We start from the raw sequence: 11,797 nt of genomic DNA, 5'->3' as shown, positions 1-11,797 counted from the left end.
TCTGCTATTTACAGATATGTTACACTAATGCCGCGTACACACCATCACTTTATGTGATGAAAAAAAAATGACCGTGTGTGGGGGAAAACGTTGTTTTATGTCTTGTGAAAAACGACAAAAAAAAATTGAAGCATGCTTCAATTTTTTGTGTCGTTTTTCAAAACGTCGTTTTTTGTGTCAATTAAAATGATAGTGTGTGGGCAAAACGACGTTTTTAAACCAGCGCATGCTCAGAAGCAAGTTATGAAGCTAGCTTCAATGTAAAAGAGTGCTGAATGTAACCGCGCTTTGCTAGAGCATTTTGAAAAAACGATGGTGTGTAGGCAACGTCGTTTTTGAAAATGAAGTTTCAAAAACGTTGTTTTATTTCATGATTTAAATGTCGTTTTTTTTCATCACATAAAGTGATGGTGTGTACGCGGCAATACAAGTAGTGTAATCAATGATAGAACTTGTATCAGTGGAGGAGGAGGAAGGAGGGGACCACCTGTACTGCCAGTGGCAACTCTAGAATAATACATGGGGGAAGCACATAAGATAACAGTCAAAACTGGGGGCGGGGGTCGGGGCTCACTAATAATTTTCACTACTAGACCATACCACCGAAAAAAAAATTAAATAAAAGTATATATACATGTAGCGCTACCCCGGTGGAGCCACTTACGTATATTCCGTACCAGTGGTGGCTGGTGCTCCAAATTTTTGGGGGGCGGGACAAACTAACATCAAACCCCCCCCCCCCCCCCCACAGGAGACCGAAGGTGGATGCCTTACCTTATGAGGGCAGCGGGAAGAAAGAGCCAAGGCCGCTCTGACCGATTCTGCCAGGGAGCACACAGAGAGATCAGGAAGTGTGTCCTGAGACAATAGGGGCTTTCTAATTGGCTGGGAGGTGAATGAGGGAGACTATTAAAGCCTTTGGCTTTAATCACATGCTTCAAAAAATAAATAAACCCAATTGGAATTCATGCGTCCGGCGCCCCACATATAGATTAGGGGGCCAGACGCATGGATGGGGGGGGGGGGGGCTGCGCCCCTAATGGACTAATAGTAGAAGTATCGGTTCCTTCAGGAATTGTCAGTGCAGGTACAAGTGTTAGTCCAATCAAGCTGTCAGTGCAGGTAGAAGTATTAGTGCCATGGGGAACTGTCAGTGCAGGTAGAAGTATCAGTGCCATGGGGAAATGTCAGTGCAGATAGAAGTATTAGTGCCATTGGGAAATGTCAGTGCAGGTAGAAGCATCAGTGCCATGGGGAACTGTCAGTGCAGGTAGAAGCATCAGTGCCATGGGGAACTGTCAGTGCAGGTAGAAGTGTTAGTGCAACAAGGAGCTCTGAGTGCAGGTAGAGGTCTCAATGAAATTCGGTGCTCTCAGTACAGATACATGGGGTGATGCTGGAGATCACCAACATGTGGACAGTAATCAGGGTTTGGTCTCTCACCTGCAGGGCCTACTGCTGCTGCCCTGCCCGGCAGCCTAATTTAGCGGGGGGAGCAAGAAATAACCTAGGGGCGACACCACTGTGTACTGCTGTTCTGCCTGAAGACCCAAAGCTGTTAAAGCAGCAGCTTGGGAAGTTTAGATACAGGAAGAGGATAGGGGAACCATGCAGTGAAGGCCTCTCCAAGGGCTCTCCAGCTGCCTACACAAACTGGGACATTCTCCATTACAAGTAAGTGATGTGACTAAAGCTGTAGGGAATGCCCATAACAAATCTTCTGGTACTCTGTCAGCTTCTGTTAGAGCTCTATGCAAACTTTATGTGGAACCAGGGCTTTTTTTCAGGGGGAACTTGGGGGAACTCAGTTCCACCACCTTTGGCTCAGACCCTTTGGTGCCTGCTCACCACAATCACTTGTAAACACAGAAGTCTGGTTTCTGTGTTTACAAGTGACAGCTCTGCACTCTGTGTGTAACCCCCCCTGAACTCTGCACTCTGTATGTAATGCAATCCTGGTATTTAATGCCCCTTTAAGACCCTTCTACTGTTTGTGAAATCTGAACAGGTCGTGGTTGAGTTCCTTCACCTATTTTCTGAGAAAAAAAGCTCTGTGTGGAACTAATACACAGGTCGAATTTCAAAATAATTTTCTTTCGAAAATCGTCTCTAAGAATTTTCGTTCGAATTTCGCAGCAACAGACGATTTTGGTGCGGCAATCTAATTTGAGTAATCGGACATGTTGGAAATTTTTTGAAAAACAAAACAACTTTCTAATCAATGATGGGAGAATCTTGCGAGGAATGTGATAGGAAAAAAGGAATGATCATGTGCAAGAAAAGAAAATTCCTGGAAAGAGAAAAGAGGATTCCCAGCCACAAAAATTATTTTCTGTAGCAACATGAGGTGAAATTGAAGGCTTGGTTGGCTGAATTTCTAAAATCAATGGTGGCGTCATTGGATCCAAAAAAAAAAAAAAATTCTGATTTTGAAAAGGAAATTCGTTCGAAATTCAACCATGTATGGCCAGCCTTAAGTATGGTTTGTACGCCTTCCACTAATGACATTGGGCAGATTTAGAAGTATGTTCTCCTTATTGCGTTCTTAAAAATTGAAAATAATAGACTAATTTCTGCCATCAGATCGTTTACAGCTTTAAATAATATTTTTTTATTTATAAAGACAGTTCATAGATTTGTATTATGTTTATTTAATTAGATTTAATGAGTCTCTTATTCAATATATTCTATTCTCGGAGTCTGTAATTTCTTAGAATTTTTCTTGTTAGTGACTGCCAAATGTGTTTCGTCATCTTTTATCTTCTCTTTTATAATGTCTCCATCTTTATCTTTTTCCTCTGTGTTGTAAACATCCAGAAGTGAACTTAATTCATTCTCCGAGGTAACCTTTGTCGTTTCCTCTGTGGCTTTTTTTCTGATAATAGTTTCTGGTGTTCTGTCTTCTAATAATGTGAGATTACGTTTTTCCTCTCCATCACTTTCTGTTACATTGATTTGCGCTCCGCGTATCGCCAGATTACTTGAATTAGTCAGCTGTAACTGTAGATTTTTCAGTGTGTTTCTCTTCATTTCACTGACACGTTTATAATAACTGACATCTCTAAACAGATTTTGGGGATCTGTACGTGAATCTGAAAGCAGTTTTTCTTTGGTCCTTTGTCGCCTGGTGGAGTTTTCATTCACATCATTTTTGATGAGTGTCTCATTAAGAAAAGTGTCATTTTGTTGGGTAAGCAGCATCTTCTCAGCTTTACTGGTCTTTTTCTCCTGTGTTGTTCCATTTAGATAGCGTCCTTGTAGTGTGTTTTTAGGGGCCAATGCATTATATTGGTCTTTCTTCGGGCTTGTAGTATTTTCTGGTTCTGAGCTCACATTATTTACTCCAGGACCAACAGTCAAATGCCTTCGCTTGCCATCTAAAATAATATAACATAATTCAAGGTTAGAACAAGTTAATGTTTTCTGAAATGCTGAGTAATTGCTGTAATATAGTTTAATGACTCACTGGGCCTTTATCGGCATATACTGCGCACTTTTTTCCCCTTAAATCAGGGAAAAATTGTGGGTGCACGATATACGCCGATACCCGCTTCACGCGCTGGGTTTGAACCAGCCATCCAACATATATCGAGCACAGTACACTCGGCCAGGCTCGGCTCCGCTCGCCGTCACGCCCTGTGCCGCCTCCTAGCCTTTATGTGAGAGGAGCCGAGCGTGCCCGAGTGTACTGCGCTCGGTACATGTCGGCGGCGGCGTTCAAACACAGCGCGGGGAGCGTGGATCGGCTCAACAACAGTGCGGGAGAAGCGGGGAGGACACCACCAGGGCCGTAGACGGACGCCGGACCGGAGAAGGCCGCCGATGGATGCCGGACAAGACACCAAAACTGTAAGTAATTCAATTTTTTTTCCCAGGAATTTCCCTTCTACATTAGGGGTGCGCGCTATACGCCGATGCGCGCTATAGGCAGATATATACGGTAACTGTGTTGGTGCCAATATCAGATTTTTCCCGTATACCTGGGATGAGACTGAGAAATTCTGAGATTTAAGATCAGTTTCTAGGGCATGTATGAACCTGAACAATGACAATTACCAGCAATAACACTTGGGGGGGTCATTTACAGTATCTCACAGAAGTGAGTACACCCCTCACATTTTTGTAAATATTTTATTATATCTTTTCATGCGACAACACTGAAGAAATTACACTTTGCTACAATGTAAAGTAGTGAGTGTACAGCTTGTATAACAGTGTCAATTTGCTGTCCCCTCAAAATAATTCAACACACAGTCAATAATGTCTAAACCACTGGGAAGAAAGTTGAGTACACCCCTAACTGAAAATGTCCAAATTGGGCCCAAAGTGTCAATATTGTGTGTGGCCACCATTATTTTCCTGCACTCCTTTACCCCGGATGCCTGTATACTTAGATGTGCCTGTTTTAATCATCATCCATGTAAGTTTCTAATTGTTGTACCTTCATTAAATGTAACCATATTGCTACACTTAGAGGCACCGCTCTTCTCATTTATACTCAGTTGTGACATGACGCTTCTCTAATATCAAGACATCGCTTGTATATCAAGTCAAATTTTATAAAAAAAATTAGCTTGTCTTGCAAAACGCTCTCAAACCAAGGTTTTACTGTATATATACACACACACACACACGTCACTTTGAAATTCTTACGCCCCTGCCGCAAGCTCCGTGACCGTGCTCGCAGGACCCGCGGACTCTATGTCTGCCAGTGTCCCGCGATCAGTTTGCAAAGCTGCAAAACGGGGAGAGGCAAGTGCAAACATGCATCTCCCTGTTCTGCCTAGTGACACGGTCAATGATTGTCTGTTCCCTCTCATCTGGAACAGCGATCAGTGACGTGTCACTCGTAGCCACGCCCCCTAACAGTAAGACTCACTCCCTAGGTTACACCTAACCCCTTCAGCGCCACTGCCAGTGTCATTTTCACAGTTATCAGTGCATATTTATAGCACTGATCGCTGTAAAAATGACAATGGTCCCAACAAATTGTCAAAAGTGTCCGATGTGTCCGCCATAAAGTCGCAGTCACGATAAAAATCGCTGATCGCCACTATTACTAGTAAAAAAATAATAATAATAAAAATGCCATAAAATTATCCCCTAGTTTTCAGACGCAATAACTTTTGCGGAAACCAATCAATATACGCTTATTGTGATTTTTTTACCAAAAATATGTAGAATACGTATTGACCTAAACTGTGGAAACATTTTGTTTTTTTTTATAGATTTTTTGGGAGATATTTATTATAGCAAAAAGTAAAAAAAAATGGTTTGTTTTTTTTCCAAATTGTCGCTCTATTTTTGCTTACAGCGCAAAAAATAAAAACCACAGAGGTGATCAAATACCACCAAAAGAAAGCTCCATTTGTGGGAAAAAAAGGCCGTCAATTTTATTTGGGAGCCAAGTCGCACGACCGTGCGATTGTCAGTTAAAGCGTTGCAGTGCCGAATTGCAAAAAATGCTCTGGTCTTTGGCCAGCGAAATGGTCCGGGGCTGAAGTGGTTAATGTTATGCAAGAGGAAAGGAAAACCTTTTTTTCAGTTCGGAGGGTTATAACTCCTGCCAGTTTTTTTCAATCTGTGTCCCGTTGGGAGATTCCCCCTCACTTCCTGTCCCATAGCCAAAACCAGGAGTAAACAGAAATCCACCAAAACTAGTGCCCCAGTTGAAGATTATGCCCTCTATTCCTGTTCTAACAACAACCCAAAGTTTAGGACTCTTTCACTTTTGGCAATAATGGTAAACCGGACACATAGAGAGGGTTAATCTCTCTAATGGGGGGAACAGACAGCAATAAAAAGTGACAGGTGTTCTAATATCTCTACACTGTATCCAAAACTGGAAAAAAAAGACCCGACTACAAAAACATAGCTCTCACCTGACGATGATAAGGAGATGTCTGTTATAGCTTGCATCAGAGGCGTTTGAGCTTTCGTGAAGCCACCTTCTGGATTTGGTGCCTCTGAAATGTTTTTAAGTTTGTATGTTACAGCGGGTGATTGGCTGGTGACTGCAGTCATGAAAGTATCTTTTTCTTTGATAAATGGTAGTATTTTTTGTATTTTGTTTTTACCCATACTACATAATTTACTCATCATACCAATGACATTCATGCACTGAGTCCTGCAAAAGAAAAAAAAACAAAAACATTAACATTCTGGTAAATTGCTGAAGCGCACATCAAAATGTCTATGCCACACACAAAATGAATATGCTACCTGTATAGTATCACAAATGCTCAAAAAGCTAAACATGTAGCTAAATAAGCCTATTCATTTTGACCACACACTCCAATTTATGATGTGTTGTGACCTAAGCTGAGGCTGTAGACTGGCCTGAATGAGGTCTCTAAGAGGGTGTGGGGTTTCATCTGGTTGGACTTCAAAAAGCCGAGAAGAGGAGTTGTATTTTCTTTTATTTGTAGAAAGTTGATGGGACATCCTTGTATAAATATGGGACCACCAGATCAAGGAGGGGTTCCCTTTACCATGATAATCTGTCCAGCTAAGTGACATATGACATCTACAGTCAGGTCCATAAATATTGGGACATCAACACAATTCTAATCTTTTTGGCTCTATACACCACCACAATGGATTTGAAATGAAACAGTGTAGATTTGCTTTAACTGCAGCTTTAATTTGAGGGTATTTACATCCAAATCAGGTGAACAGTGTAGGAATTACAACAGTTTGTATATGTGCCTCCCACTTTTTATGGGACAATTGGCTGCTCAGCTGTTCCATGGCCAGGTGTGTGTTATCCCCTCATTATCCCATTTACAAGGAGCAGATAAAAGGTCCAGAGTTCATGTCAAGTGTGCTATTTGCATTTGGAATCTGTTGCTGTCAACTCTCAATATGGAGATCCAAAGAGCTGTCACCATCAGTGAAGCAAGCCATCATTAGGCTGAAAAAACAAAAAAAAACTATCAGAGAGATAGCAAAAACATTAGGTGTGGCCAAATCAACTCTTTGGAACATCCTTAAAAAGAAAGAACTCACCGATGAGCTCAGCAACACCAAAAGACCCCGGAAGACCATGGAAAACAATTGTGGTGGATGACCGAAGAGTTCTTTCCCTGGTGAAGAAAACACCCTTCACAACAGTTGGCCAGATCAAGAACACTCTCCAGGAGGTAGGTGTATGTGTGTCAAAATCAACAGAAGACTTCACCAGTGAATACAGAGGGTTCACCACAAGATGTAAACCATTGGTGAGCCTCAAAAACAGGAAGGCCAGATTAGAGTTTGTCAAACAACATCTAAAAAAGTCTTCACAGTTCTGGAACAACATCCTATGGACAGATGAGACCAAGATCAACTTGTACCAGAGTGATGGGAAGAGAAGAGTATGGAGAAGGAAAGGAACTGCTCATGATCCAAAGCATACCACCTCATCAGTGAAGCATGGTGGTGGTAGTGTCATGGCGTGGGCATGTATGGCTGCCAATGGAACTGGTTCTCTTGTATTTATTGATGATGTGACTGCTGCCAAAAGCAGCAGGATTAATTCTGAGGTGTTTCAGGCAATATTATCATCTGCTCATATTCAGCCAAATGCTTCAGAACTCATTGGACGGTGCTTCACAGTGCAGATGGACAATGATCCGAAGCATACTGCGAAAGCAACCAAAGAGTTTAAGGGAAAGAAGTGGAATGTTATGCAATGGCCAAGTCAATCACCTGACCTGAATCCAATTGAGCATGCATTTCACTTGCTGAAGACAAAATTGAAGGGAAAATGCCCCAAGAACAAGCAGGAACTGAAGACAGTTGCAGTAGAGGCCTGGCAGAGCATCACCAGGGATGAAACCCAGCATCTGGTGAGGTCTATGCGTTCCAGACTTGCAACCGAGTATTAAAACGTAAAAGTTTGATTTACGATTGTTAATCTGCCCGATTACTTTTGGTCCCTTAAAAAGTGGGAGTCACATATACAAACTGTGGTAATTCCTACACCGTTCACCTGATTTAGACATAAAAGCCCTCAAATTAAAGCTGAAAGTCTGCAGTTAAAGCACATCTTATTCGTTTCATTTCAAATCCACTGTGGTGGTGTATGGAGCCAAAAAGATTAGAATTGTGTCGATGTCCCAACATTTATGGACCTGACTGCTAGATGCCTGCTATACAACTCCAGCATTTCTTTGTATTATACAAACTTACTCCAGGTTTATGTTAAAATGAATGTCCTTTACATTCCCTATCAGAGATAGTTATGCCTTTTATATTAAAAACAAAATTGGTATTCTTTAACAATGTAATCATATCTGAAAACAAATGTGGCTCATATACTAATATAACATCAAAAGAAACCCAAATTAGTGCTTACAAAAAGGAGACCTAGAATAAACAACAGGAGTTTTGTGTGTAGCCGGGTGCTGCTGCTGGCTGTGTGTGAAGAGTGGGCCATGTGGGACTCCGCTCCCTTCTTCTGTTTCTCTCTCCCTCCCTGGCTGGGCTGCCATGTAAAACCGATTGGCTGTGTGGCTGCAGGCTGTGGGCTTTCCGCTCACCCCTCACTCCCCTGCTGTGTGACATCCTCCTACATCCTGGCAACAGCGGCTATGCAGTCGCTGGGATGTCTAGTCCTTGAAGGAGTGCTGCACAATATGAGTAATATCCCTACTGGCGTAGCATTTGGTGCCATCATGCTTTCCAGCAACTCTGCTTCTGTGCAGGGTGGGGGGGTTTCTGTATATGTACCCCTTTGGCACGCGGTTTCATCACCTCAGCTCCTGGGACAGACCATCACCCTGACCTTGGTTTTGTATCCACCAATCCTCATTTCTGTGACCCTATGTATTTGGGTCGGGCCGTAGTGCCTTTCCCTGCCACCATGAGCTACAATTATATTTACATATTTTGTAGATATCTCTGAACAACCGCCCCTGATGAGTGTTCTTCTTACACGAAACGCGTCAGTTATTTTGGGATGCAGATATGTCTACACTACACCATCAATTCAGAAATCTTTCTACCCACCATTTATGATGTTATTACTTTTATACAAAATTTCAATTTATATTTTTTATTCATTTTTCCCGCATATGATGCTTTGATGTTTCATGTACATAGATGTATCATTGAATGTATCTACTAATCAAATCAAGACCACTACGTGGCACAAGTTGTTATATACTTATGTACTCTTGGTGCCCATAGTGCACTCACACATACATATGGCTGTGTGAACAATTATGGAGTTATGTTTATTATAATGTCCTTTTCTATGTGGTCTTTGTTATTGATATGTTTTTTACAATTTTATGATCAATAAATATGCACTATGGCCTCATTTAAAGTCCCAACTCTCCGCTTGAATTCACAATATGAGTAAATGGATGCCATTGGGCTAAGGACTTCACTACCCAGTATTCCCTGTGCTACAGAGGAGGAAAAACAGACCTTGGGCAATTCTGATGAGATCTAAGCATTTTGCTGGAGAAAGCCAAGCCATACAGACCTGTGGCCTTGGATGAGACTGTACAGAGTGCAGACTTGTTACCTTAGCTGAGCCTGATCAGCGATCCGTTGCCCTTGCTCTGTCCGTAAGAGGATTGATCTGCAAAGGGATTGATTGCTGAGCTGGAAACGGAGCTGGAAGGACCCATTGCCATGAATGTCTGCAGCATGGAAGAACCAGGGAGGATCAGAGTTCAGAAACTGGGCCTTATGAGGACCTGTTAAGGAGGACTGAGTCACCTGAGGACAGCAGATTGCCAAGTGATCTGGACAGAGATTTCTTACCAGGAATGGTAAGCTGAACCATCTTTGCTTATCTCAACACTAACACAGTTAATGCGCTAGAGACTGCTGCTTACTTGGCAGCCAATTGGCCATCAATTGTACACTCTTAAAGGGACAGCTACATGTACACCACCTTACAGAAAGGATCCAACGATATGTGGCTAACGTTGACAGTTTGGCACCTTGTACTTTAAAGTCACCTTTAGGAGTAACCCTTTGTCAGGAACACATATACCCACCCAGGGTTAGTGCAAGGATTTTTGACACCCTAGGCGAAACCTAATTTTGCCGCCCCCATTGGCTCCACCGCTGACTCCACCCCTTTTGTCCTGCCCATGTGACAGGAGGTGGCACTATACAGGAAGCATTGGCTCTGCTTCCTCTAGAGCTGGCTCCAGTGCTGCACTGTGCCTCTAATTAAATTACCGGTGGGATGGAGCAGCTGCCTGAGACTGAGTTAGTTACATGTTGCAGAGCTGCACATCAGTGACAGTCAGCAGTGCGCCCTAGGCGGTTGCCTAGTGGTACTACCAGCCCTGTACCCACCCACTATTGGGGCTGTATGCATAGGCTCTTTATTTTTTTGTTAGTTAATACCGCATTAACCCTGTTTTGCAACATTAACATTTGGTTTAGCATGACTATGGTTCAGTTGACTGCCAGCTTATGGGTCAGTGTTCACTTTATCAATTGCCTGTTCATGGATTCATGCATTGTTTAACTGCATTGCCATAATACATCCTTTCAATCTACCATCCAGTTGCTTGTGGCCTATTCTCTGTGCATTATTACAGTGGTAGCATACTAACGTTTAAGTTACACAGGTGTGTCAGCGGGGAATGAGAAGCTTAACGAGTCATGGCAGAACAGGGAACCCATCATATCAAGGGGCTTCTGTGGTGGTAAACACAGTAAAGTAAAAAAGTATAGTATTTTTGCATATATATGTGTGTATGTGTAATATACCGTATATAATATTTTTTTAATTGCGGTACAAAAAATTGTTTTTGTTATGAAATGTTCTTTTGCAGTATTTCACATTTACCTATGCATTATTTCCAGCAACATATGTAACTGTAAGCTCATTTTAACCATTTTCTGACCAGCCGTCGTCATTATACTGCGGCAGGTCGGCACGTACGTCGCTCCCTTTAAGTGGGATAGCAGGCACACACGCGCTGCACTGTTGGGGTGCCGATGAGCGCGGTCACAGTGACCTCTGGCCATGCGCGATCGCGGGCATGAGAGGCAGAACAGGGATGTGTGTGTGTGTTAACACACACATGCCAGTTCTTTGAGGAGAGGCAGATCGTGAGTTCCTGCTAGCTAGGAACCACGATCTGTCATTTCCTCCAGTCATTCCCATCCCCAGACAGTTAGAAAACACACTAGGGAACACAGTTAACCCCTTGATTGCCCCCTTCCTTGCCAGTGACATTTATACAGTGCATTTTATAGAGCTGATCGCTGTATAATTGTCAATGGTCCCAAAAATGTGTCAAAAGTGTCCGATCTGTCCGCCATAATGTCACAGTCCCAATAAAAATTGAAGATCGCCACCATTACTAGTAAAAAATAAATATTATAAAAATGCCATAAATCTATCCCCTATTAACTTTTGCGCAAACCAATCAATATACACTTATTGCTATTCTTATTACCAAAAATATGTAGAAGAATACATATCGGCCTAAACCGAGCAAAAAAATTGCTTAAAAAAAAAAAAAAAAAATTGTGGATATTTATAATAGCAAAAAAAGTACAAAATAGAGTTTTTTCAAAATTGCTCTTTTTTCGTTTATAGCGCAAAAAATTAAATACCGCAGATGTGATCAAATACCACCAAAATAAATCTCTATTTGTGGGGGGGGGAAAAAAAAGGACACAAATTTCAATTGGGTACAACGCCACACGACCGCGCAATTGTCAGTTAAAGCGACGCAGTGCCATATCGTAAAAAATGGCCCAGTCATTGAGCAGCCAAATCTTCCGGGGCTGAAGTGGTTAATATATGAACCAGGTTAAAAATCTGTTTTCATCA

At 42.1% G+C, this 11,797-nt stretch overlaps 1 protein-coding gene across 1 annotated transcript in view; it reads right to left on the bottom strand.

The window, feature by feature from the left end:
- Positions 1 to 2,584: 2,584 nt before the first annotated feature.
- LOC120931428 (Golgi membrane protein 1-like) overlaps positions 2,585 to 11,797 on the bottom strand; it is a 57,916-nt gene continuing 48,703 nt past the window's right edge. Inside the window, exons 6-7 of the mRNA XM_040342855.1 lie at positions 5,883 to 6,127; positions 2,585 to 3,377 (exon numbers count right to left, since the gene is read on the bottom strand). Of these exons, the coding sequence (XP_040198789.1) occupies positions 2,674 to 3,377; positions 5,883 to 6,127 (949 nt within the window). The 3' untranslated portion in view covers positions 2,585 to 2,673. The remainder of the gene's footprint in view (positions 3,378 to 5,882; positions 6,128 to 11,797) is intronic.

This window comes from Rana temporaria, chromosome 3, assembly GCF_905171775.1.
Source record: "Rana temporaria chromosome 3, aRanTem1.1, whole genome shotgun sequence".
NCBI lineage: Eukaryota > Metazoa > Chordata > Amphibia > Anura > Ranidae > Rana > Rana temporaria.
This window is presented reverse-complemented; position numbering and strand designations above follow the sequence as displayed.